We start from the raw sequence: 24,458 nt of genomic DNA on the forward strand, positions 1-24,458 counted from the left end.
TTTGTTCTTCCATGATCTAATGTATAGTGTATGACAAATGCATTCATAACCTTGCAACCTTTTTCCAATTTTTATTTGGATGTACATAATTGACTTATGTTCTTCAAACTGACTCTGGAGCTGCATATGGTCCTTAAGGCCCTTGACTGTGGTGCCGTAAGGTAATTTTATTTATATAGCACATTTTCAGCAACAAGGCGATTAAAAGTGTTTTACATGAATTAGAGGAAATACAAATACAACTGTGGTTCCTGAATAACCAAAAACCAAGAATTTACTAATGTTTATCAATACAAATGCATTAAAAAGTGTTTTTTCCTTTGCGTTTTTATGCAATTCATGCAAAAGAAAATTAACAAAAACATGACTAGAAATACAAAATGAATGTTTTCTTTTTTATTAAATAATTTGTTGTAAAAGGGCCACAAGAATATCCCATATGTGTTTGAATACTTATATGTAATGTTTTTATTTAAGGTAAAGTGCAATAAACTTTGTAAAATTATTTACAAAGTCACTGATTTTATTTCGAATAAATAAAAAAAAACAGAAAAGAGATCAGCAACTTTCACAAATAATCAATGGATCCATAGCTCTGTTCAGTGAATGTAACCTTTATAACCTGTACAGATTCTCAAAATAACCCCCAATCAACCATTCAGATACTGATTTGGAACGAAAACAAAGCAAAGAATGCTAATTATGCAACAGGACACAACAAAAATAGTAGGCTCAGATGGCACAGTAGCACCCGGTATGATAATGACTTCCACTGGCTCCAAAGATACTTGGCAAAACAACCCTGTGGAACAAACATCCTCTTCTCTCAAACACATATTGTTTCCTTTTCACTTGTTTTGAATGTGGCAGCAAAAAATCAGTGGGGTCCACTTAAAATTCACATGGGCTGAGGTATTGTTCGACTACAAGCAGAGGAATGGTATGTGCATAAGTGTGTGAAACTGATGACTATTAATACCCCGAAGAAACCTGGTTATTTTTCCTTTTGCTGGAGAGTTGCCAGCTGATGCAGAATTAAAATAGACTGAGGAAGAGACTGTTGAAGAGAGTGACTTGTGCTCTGCTTGGCATCGAGTTATTAGATGGAGAAAGAAATCCAGTGGGAAAGAGAGGAGCTCCAGAGGCAAAAGGCAAGAGAGATAAAGCAATGGGTGACAGAAAGCAAGTCCCTGGGCTGGTGGAAGGATTTAAGGATTTGAACTGCACTCTGGAGACTCTTAAGAAAACTCTCATCTGAGGAAATTCATGCTCTGTGTTCAGCACAACATGGGAAAAGAAAAAGGAAGGCGACTGCAGTGAAACAAAACTTTTTCAATTATGTCGTAACTGAGGGTGAAAACAAGTTCGGGCTCAAACTTCTCTTCGGAGGTTGTGCATCGAAACAGTGCCATGCAAAATCTTTTCAAGTTTGAATCTATGAGTATTGTGTAGGAAAACAAGTTGTCAGGCTAGATAAAAGGTGACAAATTATTAGTAAGGGGTGTTTGGTTTGTGTTGCCTTAGTAGAGGTGTGTTCATGTCAGCACGTGTGCAGGAGCTGCAGTGGTGTCTCCTGCCGCTTCTCGGTTTCCACGTGTCAAGGCTTGACTTCGAGGTAGACGTACAGTTTGGATAAATGCTTTCTATTATTTGGCACTTCAGTCGTGACACACTAATAGTGTTTAAACCCAAAAAGGCCAAGCAAGTCTGGCAGCCACAAGCTCCTTTCACTCTGTGTTTGTCTTAAAGGGTGAGTTTTCCAAGAAAGATATTTAAAAGGAGAACGCAGGTTTTCTTACTGTAAAGAATTACTGAAGTAGTTAAGGTAAATAATTTGCAGACACAAGCTGTTCTTCAAGTTGTTTAAGAGAGACTGTGCCACTGTCAACACAGCTGGAATGCAACCACTTTGGAAAAAAGAGGTGAAATCAAGGGAAATATGTGAAATCATCCCTAAGGAACAAAGTTGCAAAACCAATGTAATGTTCAAGATGCTCAGATTTCTTCACAACAGATATGGCTTTTTCCAAAATGGTCAGACACAAAGGAGCAGGATAAAATTACTCAACAGACTGCATAGTCCCTTTCAAAACAGTTCAAATCTTTCCAATTGTTTTTTACATTTCATAATGCTAAAACTAAAATGTCCAATGTATTTTATTCTGGTTTATAAAAGACCAGCACTGAGTAATAGTAACTTGTGCAAATACACGTATAAATGAAACATAGGAATACATAACTTTAGCATTTATAAAATTAGTAGAGTCTGCTATGTAAATAGTTCTCGGTATGAGCACAGCTCAGCTGTTCTGCGAAGGCCTCAAAGGTTTGGCTTCGGCTGTGAAGACCAAGGAACCCAGCATACACGTCGGAGATAAAGGAAACAATTGTGGAGAAGTTCAAAGGAGGGTTAGGTAATAAAACCATACCCTAAACTCTGAACTTCTAATGGTTTGTTCACACGGCAACAATAAAAAATTGTTGGTGGATTTTCAAAACCTTAGAGACAATAACAAGTTTGATCCTACAGTGTGTTGTGTATATCCATATGACAAAGACAGTCATATGATAGTTTTTCTCTTTATAACAGAGAAAAAACAAAACAAAAAGAGGTCTGCAAAGTCCACCATCCTTCTATTTCTGGTGCACCATGGCAGTTGTTTTGTCTTCTGTATTTGGGTTGCTTCTCAGTTTTTTCCTTACCTTACTTTCTGATTGGCTACATGTCACATTCAACAGACTCATTTGTCCTCGAGGAACACCTGGGATTTCTGGCCAAGACAATTCAACGTGCTCAATATCCCCAATTTGAGGGTAGAGCAGTCCCAACGTCCTTCCAAGCAGACTAGATCAGTTTTAAGATTACAACATTATCTTTACAGTCATCAAGGCATCCTTAACATTTATGGAAGGGAAAGAGTTGGTCAAAGATCAGCATAATACCAAAACCAAGAAATCAAATTTGACAGGAAAAAGCCAAGAGGCTAATGGTAACTCAGGAGGAGATACAAAGATTAACAGCTCAAGATGAAAGACCCTGTCAAAAAGACTATCAGTCCACAAACATGGGCCTTATACAAAACCCACATTTTGTATAAAGCTCTGGTCAAATGAAAACAACTTTTAAGGTTTTTGTCCCTCATGACACACTATGTGAGTGTGCAACGCTAACACAACCCTGACTGAACTCTCTAAACTTGCTGTGAGACTTTGAAGTGACAACATCCATTTCACTTAGGAGTATATGTTGGAAAGGCCCAGTCAAAGTCCAGACCTAAAACCAATCAATCCCAAATGAAATGCATCCCATATAAATGAGTTACAGCTATTTTGCTGTGTTATGTTAAACCCTCCCAAATAATTCTGGTTATAATTGATGACATGTGAAATGTTCAAGGTGAACACTTATCAGGCGCTGTGGCTGGAGTCCTTATTTATCTCATGATTGTTTTTTGTGAACTTTATTATTTATCTTAATTTGAAAATCATTTAATTTGTCACTCAAATGTTTCACCCCCTTCTTATAGACAAGCTTTTTGAAAACATACACATTTGGTAAACGGTTTCAACTGTCTATTTCCATAATCCGTACCAACTTTAGGTACAAAAGGACATCCTGGGACCCAAGACTGTTTTTGTTTTTTTTGTTTTCTGATATGAAGTTCTACGGATCTAAACAGTCATTTGAAACTTCTGTACCGAAGAGAGATCATCCAACAATGCACATAACAAACAGCAATGTTTCCAAATAAATCTCAGAGTCCTATGATAAACTGTCTCCAAAGTATTTAGGTTTGGGAATAAGTGTGGATATAAAGCACAACACCATAATCCAGAACAGACAAAACTGTAGCAACAACAAGTCTCTCCTTGAACTTAAAGATCTGTCCAAGGAGTGAAAAAGTTGAGCTTTTTCACCAACATCTCAGCATGAGGTGCAATAGAAAAAGAATAACGGAGGAGGAAATGTAAATATTTATATTAAAAGACACATTCAATCTGGGAGCCCTGAAAAGTGGTGATTGTTTGAAAGTTATGCAACGTAAATGTTGAATTTTGTTGAATAAGCCCCAAAATAACAGTAAAGAAGCAACAGAACCGTTTAAAACCCTTCTACCACAATCATTAGTGGCAGAGATTATTTCAAGCTACACTACACTTATCAAAGTGAGTTTTGAACGGCAGAGATGCTAAGACATAAAGCAGCCCGGCTTATTGTAATATGTGGGAGACAAAAGGGAAAACCTGCTCCGCCACATTCAAGGCCTTTGCACTTTTATTTGCTCTGTTTGAACAAAAAACTACCCACCTTGTTTCAGGGAGAGGACTAAACAGCTATTATCAACCACAATCAATCACTTTGAAATATATGGAAATATCTCTTCACATGATATTAAAAACTACAGAAGCAAAACAAAGGTGAAAAAAAAGGAAGGCTAACTACAGTCAAATGAAATATTTGTTAAATTTAGCTCAGAGCTACACCTGTCTTCACAAGGTTATTAAAGCAGTGACAAGTTGCAAAATATTACACCTCTTGACGAGAGGACGCTTTTTTCTCTTTTCTTCCTTAACGAGTAAACCATATGTTGTCAAAGGTGTTTATTCTTGAAAGTTTTTCATTTGTGTGTGACTGTGTGTGTGGCAGGGAATGAAAGCGAGAGAGGCAACGCTCAGCCCGAGTTCTGTGACTTCCTGACCTCTTCATGTAAAACAGCATGTGGTTCAGAGTCAGTGACTAAAACAAAGATATGCCCGCCTGCTCGTCTGCTTCGCAGTCCCCACATTTTCTTTGAAAAGATTAGAGAGCTTGATTTTTGCCTGATGAGTCCCATGTTAAGAATATGTGGGACTCTGGAAACATCATGTGCAGTAAGACATTTCTTTTTGCGGTTTGTCTGACTAAGCCGCCTAGTTTTTGAAGTCAAGTGTTTTTTTGTGTCACCGGAGGGTAAAAACATAAAAAATAACCAAAAAGTCTGTGTTACTCTTCAGGAAACTGGCACTTTTTTTTATTCTGCTGGTGTGAAGCCACTAGAGGCAGATTCACCAGAAAGGGCCTTCCCCCTTCTACACATGAATGATCAAGTAGGAGAGTATTGGAAAACCAAGTGTCAAGTGGAGGTCTGGACTGCCCTCTTGACAAGACCGAAAGTCTAGACCGAGTCTGAAAACCCACCTGGTTCGTTGGTACCAAACTTACTCATATGGAGCCGTCAAAGCTTGGCATTGTGGGAGGATAGAAACCGCAACGTTCGTCTGCCAGACAACCTGTCTCTGATTTCTATTTGATTTTGTCAGTCAAATCTCCTCATTTCAACTTTAGATAAACCTAAAATCAAATCCATCTTGTAAAGGATCTGCCTTATCACTAGCAGAATATATGGTAGGGTTTTGTTTTGATTAACTAGCTTTATTCTTTTCAGCGCATCTGTTCATTAATGCTAGTTAATAGGCTGGATTTTATAGTTTTTACATTTTATGGCAACATTTTCATATCTACCTTAGAAGTGATGGCAAGAAATGGTCAAAAAATGTAGTGATTGTTGGTGTTGCAATACTGTTATTTTTCTAAATAGATGTGAGCAAAAACATAGAATAAATACCCACTAAAGTCACTTAAAGTAGTTTCTGTGCAGAACGTGATACCAGTTTGACTTTCTGGACTTTACAATGAGAGAACAAAAAGCAGTTTGATTGGGTAGTTCTGAGTGTTTTTTTTTTTTGTATAATTTATGTCATTAGTCAATACTTAAAACTAAAAATAAATTCATACTCTTTTGTTTAAGTACCCAATGATTTTTTTCTTTGCCCGGTGATCCTACATTTTAGTGAATGAGTAAATTAGATCTCGACCCATAAGTCTCACATGACCAATTTAAACATGTTTCCTCCTCTTCAGTTCGGTTATATATATATATATATATATATATATATATATATATATATATATATATATATATATATAAAGTATTAATACTATCACCCGCTTTCTATGTCAGCAGGTGATCGGGGCTCACTGATAATACCAAAAATCATTTTAGTCTTGTGCTAAAATAAACCTGGAAAGAGACACTCTGTGTATGAGAAGCTATACAAATGTTTAAAAAGTAGATGAACCCCAATTTGTCCAGTTTAAAATAGTTTATTCAACGATCTTCATTAGGCCCTATAATAACAGACTATTTTTCCTGGCCTGCACACCATACGCACAGTATTACAAGTATATTACAAAAAAAACAAAAAGTAGAAAACCTAAAACACACAAATCTAAACCAAAAACACAAGTACAAGTCAATAACCACAACAATTTCAAAGAATATTAAAAGCAAATAGTAACAGTCGTCATTATCCACATGCAATCAAAGCATCTATTAAATTTAACATTATTTAAATATGTAGTATAGATTTTTTAAGACTATTTGTAAACTTTTCATGGTCACCAATCAATTTTATATAAGAAGGTAACATTTCCTCATGAGGATAGTATCTTGTCTCAGCTGAAATAAAGCGCAAATCCGCCGGCCAGACATTATAAACAAATACATTAATTGCAGGAATCTTTTTAACACCAGAAACAGTTGTGAAAAAGAACGTGCACACAAACTCATAAACACACAGGGTTCTGGTTGGTCCACTCACCCCTTTCTCCCGCTTCCGTGACTTTTCTGTTTCAGCCTCACTGCTGAACGTCTAAGTGACAGTGTCAGAACGACAGTCTGCGTGTGCGCTTCTGTGTGCGTGTGGTCATGTTTTTCCTCAGGAAGTGATGACCATTAGAAAGGGAACTACACACACATCTTTCTCTGACAGAGTCTGGGCTCAGCAAAAGTTCAGACAGCGAACGATCATGTGGTCTGAGCGTGCGTGTGTGTTGTGTGCGTTTGAGAGTGTGTCATGTCTGATCCTTGACTGATTTTTATTTTTTTTATTTCTACACCATACATTGTTGAATTGGTAGAGGCTTGTATTACATGTGGTACAGTCCAAAAATAATTTTTCTGACCATTGTTTTGTATATGTGTGCACGTGTGTGTGTGTGTGTGTGTGTGTGTGTGTATGAGGTGGCAGACATCAGATGCAGATGATTTCCTGTTTCTTCACTCTGACAACCTCATCATGCTTCTTTGGCTGCCCTTCTCTCCCTCCTCTCTCAGTCACTAAGAGGCAATGTGACAGTGGTGACGCATTCCCTTTTTCTTCCTCATGTAACATCTGAAAACACTGAAACATAGCTTTTTCATTGGACTTGCACAAGCATAAATGTTACTTTATCACACAAATGTCAAAGTTTTTAAATGTCTAAAACTGCTGCCAGAAACTTTGTGCTCACTGTGTGAGCTGTGCAAAATGCCAAAACTCCTACATGGCAACAAGTCCCAACAGAACTCCAGCAGTAGCACCTTCACTTTAAACATGCTTTGACCCTTATTGTGCCCTCATAATATAATAGATATTGCTTTTGCAGATTTAGCTGACAGAAGGCAGCGTAGTCTTTCACATTGCTGCCAAGTAGAAGGTTTATTTTTCCCCGAAAGCAACAAGGAATGTGATGTCTACAAAATATGAAACCTGCTGAGGAAAATCCAGTTGAAAAGACAGAAAAAATGACTCTTCCTTCCGTCTTCCGTTTTCTTTTCTTAAAAAAAAAAAGAAAAACTTCACACAACTTAAAGTAGGAATGCACAAAAAATCGTCTGGTGGACAAAAATGATACATTTCTCTCCTGACCTTGTATTTTTTTTTTTTGGCTGTGTGACTGCACCACAGATAAGCAGTCAGCAGCAGCAGTCTTCTGTCTAAAAGTTGTGGTGGGAAAAAGACTCAGTTTGCTATCTCCGATATCAGTGAGAAGTTTAAAAATGAAGTGAGAGGAAAAACACAAAAGGTGTAATAAACTACTATAAAGAAAACTCTATTTTTCACCGAGGCACAAATGCTGCTCATACAGGCAGCTTCTTAAACATTGACTGAAACTTCAGCAGATAACAGGAAGGCTAAATGTATTACAGCAAAGTTTCTTTATTTGTTTTATCGATCTCTCAACCTTCACCTGTCTAGCCTATTTATCATTCCTGGAATACTGACAGAAACTAATGTTTACAGATACCTGCACTTATTATGGAAATCACTGATTTATGATATGAAACACATACAGATGTGATACATGATATATTTGCAATGGTAGATTGTAATAAAGTGTGTTCATTACAACAAAAAATACACATCTGTAGTGCTGAGAATGATGGCACTTACAAAATGTAAAAAAAAGAAAATAATTGGAGTTATAATTAACGCTTTTAAAAGTAGAATATATAAAAAACCACCACATAAAATATACAACTTATTTTTACATTTTAACTAACTGAAAAAAAACCCAACAACTTTCTACTCTCATTGCCAATGTTATGTTGAATATTGATACTGAGATAAGAATGAGCCTTTTAAGAACTAAAGCCATTGTTATGCACTTAAGATATATTACTGTTATTTCCCCAGGGACAATTAACAAAAAACAAACAAAAAAAAAAACCCTAAAGGATGTTGAAAGCTTCTTCTAGAAACGAACTGTCACAGTCAGCCATATTGAGTCAGCAGCAGCGGTGAAAAAGGTTAGTCTAGTCAGCTTTCGAAGGACAGTAGTAGTGGTAAAGAACAGTCGAGCATGACTTACCACGCTCTAAATAGCATGGTAAGTCATGCTTACATAGTTTTTCTCTGTCTAAGACAAACTAAATTTGTTTGTTTGTCCCAGAGTTCAGATATACACAATTTAACAAAAATATTAGTGTGAGAGAAATGCAAAAATCATTTCAAAAGCAAAATGTTTACTGCCCTGAAGAAAGGTTTCTTTGAACCAATTTTTTAAAAAAAATACTCTGATCTGTTACAACTAATTTTATTAGCTTTTCTACAGCTATAATTCTGATTTGAATAATTCTGAAATCAGAACTATAGCATGAAAAAAAATCTAATACAATTAGCTAAAAAAAGTGATTTTTTAAAAAGTTGATTCAAAACAACCTTTTTTTTCCCAGCGTGATGCCATTTTAGAGTAGGAGGAAAATCAATTTCACTGGAGCAGTCAACAGAATCCAAACCCTTATCTGCTCATCGGGGCAAATGAAATTCTGTCATTTACCAGTCTGTCTCACTCAAAGCTTGACTTATTATTAAGTTTGTCAACAATTGATAAAACCGGTGTATGCAGGCAAGGTGTAGCCTATTAATTTACAAAAGGCAACATATATAAATGTCATAATTGTCAGGCCATCTGTCTAGTGAGGAGAATGATTCTGCGGTTTTATCAATACCTGATGCTGGTGGCACACGGCACCACCTGCGTCTCATCTTTTCTACATATAAACAGGTAAGGTAGTTATTTTTAATCAGTGTTTATGATATATTGTACTGATCACCCATGCAATGAATATTATTTGTATAAATAGTAAATATATCAATTTTGTGCAAATTTCTGCTCTTTCGGGGTTTATTGCAGCTGTTTCCATCTCAGCCTCAGAAGAAAGTTTTTCCTGCAAGGCGACAAGGAAAGATGCTTTGACAGCCACTGGTACAAACAGCATTCCTGCCTTGAGTATTCCCAAAGCCACAATAGTAGATTTGATAGTCGAAATTTTTCTCTTTCTTACACATTACAGTTTCTGTTTAACATTAGACAGCAGCACATGAGAGAAGCTTTATATCTTAAAGTGATTAAGAGCCATTTGTATATAACTATGTCTAATGACAAACCGAGCCACATCAGTGTCCTTAGCAATAAAGACAGAAGAACAAAGTCATTTGACATGGATGGGTTCAAGAAATTTTTTTTTTTAAATATTCATGTGACAGGAATGGATCTGTTTGAAAATAAATAAAGGAATAACCTATTTGTAAAATAATTCACATGAAAGGAGTGTAGAAGTAGAAACACTATGGTAAGTAAAGTTGTTTTTTATTGGTTTATGCCACATTTATTAAAAATATTTGTTATAAAGTACTGAATTTAATAGCAATAATTTATCATGCATGCATGTTTTACTTCTTTTTTTATTAGAAATGTCATGCATTGTGCATAAAACAAGTCAGTAAATTTGAGAATATTACAGTTTTTCTAAGTAAAAAAAAAAAACTGTAACAAAAACCAAATATGAAACAGGATAAGTGCTGTATTTAAAAGAGCAGACAGAAATAAATATGATTATTATAAAGCTTATTTGATAGGGACAGACACACAGCGACATAGACAAACTGAATAAAACAGCAGTCCCATGTTTGCATCATGGTGCAATAGCAACAGCTAATTCGCAGAACTTGTCCCAAGTTGATTGATGTATTTCTGTCTTGATTTTGTAAAAACGTGATTCTGGTCGATCAATGAGCTCATCAAACCCGACTTCCGAAGTAACTGTTTTGACTTACTTAAAAACAACATCCAGTGTCATGTAAAGTTTTGTCTCTTCCAGAAACCTTAGATGACACCGGAGGTAAAATGGTTTACATGTTATAACATGCTATATGGGGTGACTTAAAGTTTCCTCGTGCAAAATCAGGTTCAGGTTGGATAACTAGATTTTCTGGTAGATATTGTCTTTCTAATCCTTCAAGTGAGGCAGATATTACAGTTAGACAACAAGGAAGTGATGAGGGTATCCCGTCAGTCCGTTAGTTCCCGACATTGCAAAGAAAAAAAACAAACAAACCTCAATCAGTGCGATCCTGCCAGGACTGCGCACAGGGTAAAATGTTAACGCCCTTCTTCACTCAACCCTTCTAACGACTGCAGGAGGGCTAATGTGACGAAAAAGTCTGTGGAGTTAAACTAATCACAGTGACTTGTTGTTTTTATATTTGAATTTGGTCTCAGATGCCAATAAGCAATACAAATCCACTATTAAGTTCAGTTTGTCAGTTTTGCATTGTGTCACTTTGCACATTGTCATTTATTCATCTGTTTTTCTTTGCAACAGGCAGGTGTTTCTTTCTACTGTACGGTAATATCAAACTTTTTTTTTTCTTTGAATTTGGATTAAATTTACTTGATGAAACAGTGTGCAAAAAGTTAGAAAGCATACATTTCCACACAAAAAGGATTGTGTAGAGAAAAATAGACTTTTTGCTAAAACATTAACCCTTCCAGACCGAACAGAGCGCCTGTGATCCAGCCAAATTTGCAGTACTGTAATTCCACCACACTTTGCAAGATCTAAAAAAATCCCAAAGGTTTCTGAAAGGGGAGACGTTGCGCTTTCTAGCCAGTATCGGATAATTACGATAATTTTACCTCCGCCGTAGCAGGGAGTGAAGTCTGAGGGGCACTCTTTTAATAGAGGGTAAATTGGGAAAATAACTTACTAGATATTTACATTTCCAGTTGTTATGAAAATATATTTATTCCCAGGACATTTAAAGAACTGCGTGCAATTAAAATAAGCAAAAATATCCAGGTGGAGATTCAAAATTAAGGTCAAAAAGGGTTAATCAAATATGACATTTGGTCTTCTAACTTTTCTGGAATGATGAAATATCGACTCAAAATGATACTTTGTAAAAAAAAAAAAAAAAAAAAAAAAGAGGGTAAAACCTTGATAGATATTTTAAATGGTCTCACATAACAGATGTTTTGACTTTCAATTACCAGACCAGGCCAAATGCACCAACAACGAGGCCTCACAGCAATGCAGACCCAACTGAAGAGAATGCAAACTACAACTAAACCATAACATGAAGTCAAAATTAAAGCTACTAAAATAAATATGTGTTGGTGCTTAGATAAAAAAACTGCGATGAAATCCAGAAACTGAAATGTTGCATTTTCACTTGCAAATGTAGTTGCTACGACCAGATGACTTCTCATTTTGTCACTTAGCTATAAAAGCCCTGAGCTATAAAAACTCACACAACGTGACTGCTCACATCCTGGCGAATCTGCCACTTTTTTCTACCATTTGAAAACATGTACGGTACAGTAGCAGAATAAACCACATGTGCAAGTTGAAACTGACTTAAAAAAAAAAAAAAAGAAAGTCTCAGGTGAGGGGAACAACAGCCAAAGATGACTGATCAGACTAAACACTACAGTTGTTTTTCCAATCTGCCCGTAGACAGTGTTTGTCTTCGTAAGCAAACCTTTACATTTCAAGTGCATTGCATGAAATTGAGATGAGTCAGGCTAATCCTAGTGACTCAGAATTCATATTTCAACATGTTTTGGTTTTCATCCATGTTCATAATCAGAAAAGTGTTGATCTTTCAAGTGAACAAAGCAAACAGATCACACTGCAAAAACAGATAAATTACATCTCAAAACTGCCTGACATTTGAAATGCTGTAATCAAATTTTGCACACATTTTGCTTGGACAAACAATCAAAGATGACAACTATGAGAGATTCTAACTCCTGAGGCTTCCAGCTATCCATTAATTGTTATTGTTTATTTATTTTTAGAAGAGACAATGGACATAAAAGAATCTGCCAGAATTAGTCATGAAGGCCAGTTTTCATCCCTAGTCCCTCAATCTAATGTATGTAATCTGACAAATCTTTAAATTCTGCACAGGTAACCATCAGCCTCGTTAATGGATGATCAACATGTTGCCCTATTTACTGTTTTAACTTATATATTTCAGTTATTTTTGTGCAATAATGACACATGAGGTGATCTGCTTTTTCCCCTCAGATCATTCTTTAGCTCAGTAACCCTAAAACATTAAAAGTAGGGGTAAGAATGGCTGACCTACATGCAAATATCAGCCAGGCGAGAGCAAATTAACATGAAACTGCAAGAGTACATGAAAAGAAACATGCACACAGTCTGTGATATGGTGGAAGCTGTAGTGTGTCATAATAACCCCTTACATAACAGGACCTCAAAACCTGTGACTCTCAAAGTCACGAACATTATCTGGACCGAATGGAAAGTCACTCTGGACAACGTCCACTCCTTATCTTTAGGGAACTGTTATTTCTGTTAATAGGACATTTAAAGAGTACTTACAGTAATTTGTCAATTTCATTTAACAACAATCAGTTACTAATGAAATTAAATTCAAGATTCAAGTTTATGCCTACATACATAGCAAAAAGAAAAAACAATATATATATATATATATATATATATATATATATATATATATTTGTTTGCTTCAAATTCGTAAGGGAATTCAATGAAATATCGTTTCTGATCACCAGTAGTTCCTGATATCTAATCTTATCTAGAAGTCATATTTGAACCTTTGAACGTGACTTTCTAGGACCCCTGCTCTAAATAGTGTCATGCAAAGCCAGGGCCCCACACAGTTGACAACCTTGAAACTTTAACATGACAGTACCATGTGACTGACAGTGAACAGAACATATTCATTCTCTAAAAGAGTGATCAAACAAGGTATTTATATATGTTAAAAAAAATTGTAAGGATGTTTGTAGGATCTTAATAAGTGGTAAACCACTGAGCAAATGTATTGTGCATGATCTGTCAATGTACAAAAATATCAGAGTGCAGAATCCTCAGGAATATGTTTTATTTCACTGCTAATGTGAGTTACACAAAAAGCTAAATATGCCGCAAAAGTTTTAACATATATATGCTAAAAATGTGAGAACACAAAACATTTTATCTGGAAGTGATTATAAAGATATTTTTTATTTTTTTAAGGGTTTAGGACTTTACCAACAAATGAAGAAAATGTGGAACAGTGGAGAACCTTCCCAGGAGTGCCTGGTCTACCAAATTTAGTCAGAAGACTCATTGACGACCCATTGAGCAGATCACATAAGAACCCAAAACAGCATCTAAAACTCAGCAGCCCTGACTTGCCTCAATTAAGGTCAGTGTTCATGATTCAACTATAAAAAAAATTGACAAGGCAAAACTTGGCATCCATGGTTTGAGTTTAAAGGCTAAAACCTCTACTGACCAAAATGACTAAACGACTGATGTAAAACTAACACGCCGCTTAAAGCATCACTCATACACTAGAGTGAAGATCTGGGCTCACTTTATCGCTTTAGGATCAGACAACTTGATGAAATTTACAGAACCACTAATTCTCCTCTCTGTTTGAAAATCCCTGAAGAAGATCTAGCCATTAGTTTGTGACTTTAAGCGTTGGTACTGCAGCATTAGAATGATACAGACTACACCAGTTCTCCACCTGCATTTTACAGGTTTTTTTCATTTTACACATTTTACAGTGGGGGATTGTAAAATGTGCATACAGTCCCCCACATTTTACAGGTGGGGGCCAATAAAATGTAGTCCCCCACCTCTAAAAATTATATATATATATATATATATATATATATATATATATATATATATATATATATATATATATATATATATGGTTTTAAAGTGGTCTAGACAAAGTCTGAACTTAAATCCAATTTTTATGCAACGGCCTGTCCATAAACATGCCATTACTGCCACGTAACCCTATAGTGTGGCTGAATGCAAACAATTCAGCAAAATAAATTCCTCAACAGCGAGGTGAAATACTCACTTATTAAACCAGGTATTGGATTTACAGGGTGGTTACTTTTTTTAAGTTAGTTTGGATTTATTTTGTAGCTTACTAAAAACCATAATCATCTGACATGAACTCTTTATCTTATCTGATAGTAAAATGTGTTTGATAATTTGAAATATTAATATTTGACTAACTATGGCAGCAAAAGAAGAGGAAATCTGGTGAAGGGAAAAAAAACCCACATTTTTATTTTTTTATTTGCACTACTGTTTCAAAATACGGCATCATTGTTGTCGCAGGGACACAAGATTTTTTTTTAGTTTCCGTCGTTACCCAGATGAAAAGTCCACCACTGCTTTCTCCTTCGTATGACTTCAGAATGGAAAACATTTCCAGTTGCTGCAAATGCTTTTGGTGTTGATGTTTATGCAGACGTGGTGTTTTGTAAACACATGAGATGAAAAGCTCTTCTCTCTCTCTCTCTCTCTCTTTTTTTTTTTCCGAAACTCCTTGATGTTTGTCTCATGGAATCGGAGCGAGCTGGCACCGTTAAAGCAGAGATGTCTTTAGCGCTAAGGTCTGCATCACTGGCTACTTTCTGGGAATCTCAATTTCCACAACTATCTGAGGACACGAACCTTCACCTAATTCCCTCAAATACTTATGAGTTAATGGATGATGAGTCCCTTGAGACTGTAGCGCTTCCTCACTGGATAAGGGGAAGGAGTGGTGCATGCTTCAAGGCCTCACAAACACACACACACACACACACACACACACACACATGCAAACACAGTCACAGACATACTAACATTCACATTTCAGAGGTGTTGCACAGTTAACAGGGCACATGTCAAAAAAAAAAAGAAGGATGAAGCAAAAGTGAAACAGGATAACAGAGAGAATGAAGAAGTTTTCCTGTGTATACAGCTGTCCACAGCACTACAGTAACTACGCTGTTATCCTGGCTAGATAAATCTGTGTTTTGACACATATAGAGGAGGGCAAAACGGTAGGGAAGGAGAGCGGTGCAACAGGGGGAAGGGTCATGCCCTGTTACTCGAAGCAAAGAGGAAAAGACGGGAGTGTGCTGCCTTCTGCCGCTGTTTTACAGGACAATAACAAAAGCAACACATGACGTCTTTCTGATTTACTGAACATACTTTGAAATTAAGTGCCAGGAAAGGTGTGCATACAGGAAACAGATTTTGGAATTGTCTATTTACTTGTGGGGAAGATTTAGGAGTTACCCTAACTTTGAACTCCCTGCTGACCTTTTCTGTAATCAGCACAAAGTCTTTCTCCCCTCGCTGAAGGAAGAAATAAGAGTCGCAAGGTAATGGTGTTCGGTTTAAAAACACAATACTTTATAAATACAACATCGCAATGTAATTTATCTAAATATTGTTTTCTGCTGTTTGAGACAATTTGCGGATAATTCAAGAAAAATATTTCATACTGTCAATCACCATAGTAGAATATATAGTATATCACATTTATGTGTGCACTGGCTTCAACATAACCGCTTTTTGCGAATGTTTTTGGAAAGACGAATAGCTTTTAATCTGTTAACTTTCTGTTAATCTGCTAACTCAAGTAAGAACAGTGACAGAAAAAGAACAACCTCGTTGATCGTTTCTGAAAACTACACTCAGCAATGAAAACAATGTGCAGCTCAGATGTCACAGCACTATTACACCAGTATTTCAAAATAGTAAAATGGATCAAAACTACTTTTGAGTACTGGAGAAAAGCAATATTGAAATTATTTTGATATTGCTCCGCAGACACACTTATGCAAAGCGTAAGGATACGCAGGTGGGTGTGTTGAAAGTTGTGCTAGCTTTCAAATCAACAGTGTCTGGCAAAACCCCTGAAACCCAGAGGCCCAGCGGAGAATCATCTAAACAAAACCGAATGCACGAAACCAGCCACATATATTTATACCATAAATTTCCGGTAGTATGCAGAAAATTGGTTCTTTTCTGCGGTTCTCTGATTTGTTTAATAAGATCAGGAGCCTGACAAGTGAACTTTAGTGTGACTCTGCAGGTTAGCCAGTTATTGGTGTCAAGATAGATCAAGTTTTTAAAAATGTTTTGTTTTTAAAGCGACAAAAAAAAATTCTCAGATAGTGTTTAAACAAATGGAGTGAAGAGTAAAGGCATATTTCTTCTTTTTGCAAATGACCTTTTAAAAGCATTTTTTACACCTTAGAACCTGAAACCAAAATATACCTTAATACATTGTGAAATACTTTATATAACATCACACTTTCTTGTTTTTTTTGTTTTTTTTAAACTTAAAAATATTTGGTAATTGTTAAAGTTAAGTTGGGTGATGTTGGATCCCACCCAGCTTGCTGGTGATGACAACATGCGTAGCGAGCTATAAAAAGACAACACGTTTTCCAGAGAGAGCGCGGTCATTTGGAAAACCTTGTTCCTGTTTCGCCACCATGATCGCTTGACATTTTACATTAATTATCCAACGTTTGATTTGAGGGGGTGGATTACTGTCATCTTACATCATTTCCAGCAACACTTGAACTACCGTTGCCTCAGGTGATGCCACATCCAGTGAACCAACAGCAAAACCCACAAGCAATGAGTATGAGTCACTAGTGAGTTCCCAAAAGAGACCAGGAAACTGACATAAGGAGCTGCTGTTTACTCCCACATAATTCTAAAAGGGAAATTAGGGCAAAGTTGAATAGGAATATTGGTCAACCATAGTCCTATTGGTTGACCAATATCTGTGTTAAAGTGCATTGACAAAAAGACTGGACTTGCTAGTGGGTGAATAATTTGGCCATTGTAGACTCGGCCCAGATAAAACCCGATCTACGGTGGAGACCTTGCTACTTTTCAATGTAAAAAAGAAATTACTTGTGACAATTAACTTATGAGGAGGAAACACGAGTACGTTAAAAGCTCCTTGAATCACTGTCAGACTAGCGATGTTGCGAGAAGAATAAATTGTGAATTTTGGTTGCGTTTCCAGAGCTTGTTGAATGTGACGCGTCGCCAATCAGAGAGCAAAGTGACGGAAACCCAAGAGAGGAATCCAAAACACACAGAACACAAAACAACTGCCGTGGCGCACCAGAAAGACCGGTGGACATCGGGGACGTCTCTGCTTTTGTTTTATTCTCTGTTAACTACAGACCACAACCATTGCGTCTTCCCAGTCAGGCATGTTTATTTACCCCCAACTTAGGTTTGTTCATGAGAGGTTTTGCAAAATTTCCCGTCTGACATCAGAATGTTGGTGAGTGAAGTCAGTGTGTGTGTGTGTGTGTGTGTGTGTGTGTGTGTGTGTGTGTGTGGTGTCTTTCTCCTGTCGTGTGGCTCGACACCACACACTGTCTGACCAAACCTGCTGTACAAAAGATTTTTTTATCCTCCTGTGTGTGGTCTCTAAGGTTTTGAAAATTAGCCGACAATTTTTAAATCTTTGCATGTGAACCAAAACAAAACGGTTGGTCTTCAGCGAGCTATCAGCTGTCTACCGGAGTGAAAAATAATCACTAATCAATACTGAACAAATCATACAAACTTAACATCCTGCAGGTGATCTGGGTGGCTTTAGATTACAATAATTGGTAACATTTTATTTGAAGGGGGGTGACTAAGACTGTCATGACACTGTCATAAACATGACATAACACCTGTCATGAACATGAATGAGCCTTCATGAATATTTATGACTGTTGTCATAAAGCGTCATTTGGTAAATTATGACACTTTTAATACAAAGTTGACATTATTCAAAATGTCTTTGTTATGACAACTTGACATTAATCAAGAAATCATTACTGATATAAATTTGTTATAAAAGTATTACTGATTGCACTTTAAAAATCAGGTAACTTTATGTTATTAAAGGTAAAGTTTAAACAGTAATGATTTCTTGGTTAATGTCAAGTTGTCATAACAAAGACATTTTGAATAATGTCAACTTTGTATTAAAAGTGTCATAATTTACCAAATGACGCTTTATGACAACAGTCATAAATATTAATTCATGTTCATGACAGGTGTTATGTCATGTTTATGAAAGTGTCATGTCAGTCTTATTCAACCCCCTTCAAATAAAGTGTTACCCAATAATTTATTGCGATATATTTTTCTTTCATATAGATATAAATACAACTTTATTATATAATAAAAAAATTCTATAAGATTAAACAGTGCAAATGCTTATATTTTATTGTTAATAATTCTGCTACAGTGTCAAATTAATAAGCAACTGTGATCTCAATATGGATGACAATTACATGAAATGAACAAGGAAATAATCCCAAATCTCACAAAACCGAAGGATCTGTTGCTAATGTCTTAATACCAACTAATGCGGACACTTTTCAATACGCTGACAGGTCCAACCAGTTTTCCGTTGAGGTGGGATTTCCAAGGTGGGCGGTTGAAATGTCAGAGTCTTTGTATTCAGCTTTAGTATTTCTTAATAGCAATAGTTCACCGTCTATCACGCCTATCCGTAGGCGTGTTATTGCTACATAAAACATAGCAATTTCATTCAAAGTTTTTCTTTTAAGAAATGGCATCGATAAGGGAAGGAGTTGATTGTGCAAGTTTTTCAAAATCAATATTAACTACATTCAATTTCCAAAAAATTATGAATATGACGGAAAAAGTCTTGGACTAAAGATTCTTTTAAAACTGATTGACCTTGTTTTTTTTTGTTTGTTTTCTTTTTGCACAAACCTTTTCATTTTACAGCTCACCTTTAAAGCTTATTGGAAATAAAGTCAGGATGAAAAAAGCTCGATGTAAAATAGTTCCTGCAAGCTGCTCCACCGTTGCCGTGATGCAAAGTGAGCGTCAATGCTGTATTTTTAAAATATTTAGATATTGAGTCTGTAAATAAACACCACAAAGGTTTTCATTCATTTATTTTTTTTTATTAATTTCAGCAGTCTTTTTTTTTTTTTTAACTAAATGTAACTTTTTTAATTTAGCTAAACTCAGGTCTAGTGGTGTGATGGGTGGTGCTAATATATATATATATATATATATATATATATATATATATATATATATATATATATATATATATATATATATATTTAATATCTCTTAGTGTTGACTGGGGTTTATATGCATTTTGTTTTCAGCATTTGAATTTAAAAAGAGAAAATGACATGCTTATTTTTGAGTTCAGTTTATGTATATATTTATATTAATTTATTCATTTATACCAATGTTATTTTTGCACATTCGACCAATCCAACCTTTAAATCCATCACTCATTTGCTAATCTACGAACCTAAATTTAAAGCCTTGTAATTCTTTGTTTTGCTGTGCCACCTCAATATTTGGCCACTTGTGTGAAACTTTTCTAGAGGCGCTCCCGTCTTTAAGCTCACTTATGCAATTTCCTGACTCGGGGACTGTAAATCACAATTCCTGGTAATACCCATCTATGCTTTTTTAGCATAAACTATACTATTGTGTCTTTCATTCTGACATCATTGTTCTCGCACAGTAATTACCAAGGTCAGAGACCACAGTGACATTACCGCAGCAGCTTGACAGGAAAAACAAACTGTCGCGTTTAGATGATCCTGCAGCAACAAAAAAAAATGTTTAAACAATTAACTTTTTTGAAGATAATAAACAGAGCAGGATAACATAAAAAGAAACATTTACTATAATGCATTTACCACGACAAAGACAATCTGTGTGACAGCTTCATAAACTAGTAAAACATTGTATGATTATTCTTATAAACAAAGAAGCTACAGGGAGATCAAAATTCAGTCCAACGAAACGATAGAAACGTCTTGCTCCGACCTAATTTTCACATTCACAAGTCAAAGAAGTTCGATGCTTAGAGAACTCATCAGACAAGCCAACCAGTTAACGCGCGTTGCTCGAAGTTCACACATCACAGTTATGCTACAGGTCTGACAGTAAAAAGAAAGCGATAACTGCAGTTGTAGCTGGTAAAAATGTAAATTGCTTTCAATGCAAGGTGCGAAAAGGTGCAAACTGATCATTTGCTTTGAAGCTCTCCTGAACATGAGTCACGTCTCAGATGGCAGATGTTGTGATCAAAGCACCGAGTGGAGAGACGTAGTAGACTCTGTTTGTGCTTTATTAAGAGAAAACAAAGCCCTTCGAACACGAGCAAGCCTGCACAGCTCCTGAGTCAAAGACACACTTGCGTGGACTGATGCAAAATAAGACGACCGTTTAAAAATGACGACTTTTATAAAATTGATATAATCACAACATCACTCTGCGACAAATCTCGATTCCACAGCAGAGTGGAGGATATTGGGCGATATGCAGGAATAAAAGATTAACTAGTACAGCTTGAATTTTCTGTTTACAAACAACCTTTTGGTTTCCAAAACATTGTTTGATGTCAATAGAAATCTCATTTTGAGGCCAAAATGTTGCCGTGTGTATACAGGAGATGTTGAAACGATTGGCCTTGAAGTTAATAATTACACTTATTTAAAACAAAAAAAAACAATGATGACCTTAAAGCATCACTGTTATCTCATAAAATGTAATTCAGCTTGTTTTTTGTTTATTAATAAGATTGTGATTAATTTAATTGGTTAATCATCTGTGGGTTGATTTGGAGGTGTTGGTTTTTGTCTGGATGTTCTTGCAGAAGTCGATGTTTAGACTGCCGTAGACTGTAGTAGTTTTTTTCCACCTCTTCTCAAATGCAAGATTTATGCCACTTCCTACGAATCACAAAAAGAATACATTTTCCCACCAACACAGAATGCCAATGTGGCCTCACCTACCTCGACAGAGATTTAATCTGTCTGACAATTTGTTACCCATAAAGATGAAAAATCGGCTTTAAGCACGTGAGGCAACAAAAACAATATACGGCGTCGTAAGGCACTCCTTCATTTATGACAATAGAACAAAGTCCAAATCTGTCTTTGCTGTTCGCATACGCGGCCTCTGACGCCCACATGAACACACCTCCCAGCTTAAAGAATGATATAACTTGATAAGTGAATAAATGAGGCCGTGGTGTTGCTTCAGCACCTGCATCCAACCTGTAGTCAGACTTCATGGCGCTCATGCAAAGATTATGAGAGAAGCTAGCCCGAGATAAAGTTCTTGGAGGAGCTGATTAAAGCTTTCTGACACATCTGGATTGTAGCCACACTTCCAGACTTTGCACACAAAAACTTCTGATATTTCTTTAAAAAAAAAAAATGCTTGCAAAACAATTTGTTACCAAACTTAAATGAAAGCTAAGCAAAATGTCAATTTAATGTAATGTTCTATGGAAGCAAGGAAGTGGAACTTCTCCAATTTTTCAACCACAAGTTTATCATGGGTTTTCTCTTCTCAACCTATTACATTAGTAACGACACTTTAACCTCTGATGAACTTCTGCCAGCACAGCGTCACTCCATTACTATGATTTTTATCTGTGAAAACCTGATTTGATTATAAATGTGTTCTTGATTTCCAGAGAATCAAAATATAACAATGTCTACCTTATACATCTAGCAGCTGTTCATATATCTGATTGCTACTATTCATGCTGCACTGGAATACTGTGAAAAATTTATAGTAAATATATCTTTATTTACATATTGTGGTGTGAAAAATGGCAAATATTAAACATTGCGCTTGCTTGGTGGAAATCCACAAATACAAGTTCACAGGAAATACACAAGAATTAGTCTTTAATTCTACAAATACGGACGATAAAGTAGATTGATCACATTTCTGTTACACCATTACGTTTACTTATTACACAGGGATATTTTGCTCCAAATTTAGAAATTATGCTTTATTTTATTTGAGTTTACACGGACATTGTAATAATAATTTAAATATTATTGTTGTCACAATATTTGTTATACTGAACAACAGATATATTATATTTATTAGCCTCTAATTGTAATTTTTACTGCCATTAGACGTGAATAACAATCAGAAAGGGAAACGTTGTTTGGCATTCTAATGGGACGTCTCCTCAAGTGGGATAAATATTAGATGGTTATAATGTAAGATGCACCAATCAATTGGCCAGACATTGAAATTGGCTAGTTTTATAAAGGTAATAATACTCAGTTCTGTGATCAGGCAGTCAATTACTGAAATATTTTATGTTTCATTTCTTCATATTCACGAAATGCATCAATACAGAAACATATCACAATATTGAGCCTCTGCACCCAACTGCAAATACTTATATTAACTTTTTTTAACTGATTAAGAAATCTAGATAAAAAAAAATAATTAACATAGATATAGAGATATTGCTAGGGGTGATCTTGTGATTTCTTTACGTTGGCTTTGAGAAATAAAATATATCAAAATAAATCAAAAAATAAATCAGGCCTTTAGCTGAGCGGAAATTGGTTTCAGCTGGAAAAAAAAATTGAACAGCATACTGTGAGATAAGAGGTGTGCATTTAACAGTTAAAACCATCTGGTGAGTACTAATCCCCAAGGATAAAAAGAAAGAAAAAAAAAAACAAAACATCCGTGGCTGACTCTGAGCCTTATTGCTGAGTCACAGCTGTCATATTTGCGGCTGGTCAGATAGCAGAAGTCCCTGAATGTTCATCATGCTGTACAAATTCCTCACATGACACAGTAGATAAAAAAAAACAAATGATAACGATGTGAGGCATATAGCATAAATCTCTTTTACTTGCACATGTCCTGATTTAAGAAAAACAAAAATGTGCTTAGCTCTGCAGAGTTCAGACAGGAAGCGAGAATAACCAAATATTAACTGCACTCACCTGAAGAGAAGTTGTGACCACTTAGATGGTGAAAATCTCTGCCTGGAGTTTGCATGTCAAACTCAGACTCGCACTGTGGCCAAGAGACACACTCTGGACCGACACCTGAGTGTGTGCCTGTTGTCAGTGCTTTAGCCGCACCTCCTTACTATCACCACCCCCAATTTGCACGCCGCTAGGAGACTTGTTGCACTGCAAAAAGTGTCCACCCTTCACTCTTAGCTGCATCAGGTCAGTCTAATAAATGTCAGAATAAGTGGTTTGTTATACAGGAGCGTGCAACAAAAAGGGATTTAGGGTTAAATCGTTCCTAACATTTGTATTCCTCTAGAGTGACCTAAAAATAATGACTATTTTGTTTGTTAACTATCACGAGAAAAATAATTGTATCAAACATTAAATTTCAGAGCATAATACTCTTTAAAACTATCACGCAGACATTATGAATACGGCTGACGTTTTCAGATGGTTTTTGCGTTTTATCACCTAGTGTGCAGCCACAACACTCACAGCTCCAGCATACACTCTGAACCGAGCCGAAGGTGACTGACCTGATCAGCGCGCTGAACCGCAGAGGAGACACGACGGGCTCGCTGTTGCCGAAGCTGGATCGGGGGTTTTCCTCGGCTCTATATTAGCTATGAAACTCCGGAGCCCAGGAGCGGACAGAGGCACAGAAGCGCGGCGGCGCAGAAGGTGGTCTGGACCGCTTGCCTATTTGCTCATGCTGCTGCTGCTGCTGCTGCGGTCGGTGTGCGCCTTCCTCTCTCTCTCCTCCCTCCGATCAGAGTAGTCTGTTGGGATCCAGAGGCATCGAGTTACCCTCCGCAACTCCGACTTATTTAACTAACTGCTAAAACGGATTTTATCAACGTAAACTGGTAATGTAGAGACCAATTTTTCGGAGTTGTTTTTCTGTTTTATGTAAGGCTCCTAATTTTCTGGAAACACAATGTCATTTCACTGTTGGATATTTAATTAAGTTTTTTTTTATATATATTGTAATTCGCAATTTTCTTCATGAAACTTTTTTTTATAGTTACACTTGCTGTTAACACCAAGTTGACTAAATAGATTTTTTTAAAGCATCAGTAGACTTACAACAGTTCATTTTGTCGCTTTATTTTTGAGTGGAACAAAGTTTAAATTCTCAAGTTCTGGGTTCAATGTGAAAAACAAACTATAGAATTTACATTAAAAAAATCGAGGTAACAATCTGCAC

At 36.2% G+C, this 24,458-nt stretch overlaps 1 protein-coding gene across 3 annotated transcripts in view; it reads right to left on the reverse strand.

Moving 5' to 3' along the window:
• Positions 1-23,933, reverse strand: part of pparg (peroxisome proliferator-activated receptor gamma) — a 43,730-nt gene extending 19,797 nt beyond the window's left edge. Inside the window, exon 1 of one of the 3 annotated variants that reach the window (XM_014997023.2) lies at positions 23,788-23,933. Coding sequence is in view for 1 of the 3 variants with exons in the window: in XM_014997022.2 (XP_014852508.2) it covers positions 23,237-23,291 (55 nt within the window). In the remaining 2 variants the exon portion in view is untranslated. Of the gene's footprint in view, positions 1-6,642; positions 8,802-23,236; positions 23,432-23,787 lie in introns of those variants that run through there. The other 2 variants (XM_014997022.2, XM_014997025.2) reach the window with 2 other exon arrangements.
• Positions 23,934-24,458: the final 525 nt, after the last annotated feature.

Source organism: Poecilia mexicana, unplaced genomic scaffold (assembly GCF_051168715.1).
Source record: "Poecilia mexicana isolate PSO_F unplaced genomic scaffold, ASM5116871v1 scaffold_5, whole genome shotgun sequence".
Taxonomy (NCBI): Eukaryota; Metazoa; Chordata; class Actinopteri; order Cyprinodontiformes; family Poeciliidae; genus Poecilia; species Poecilia mexicana.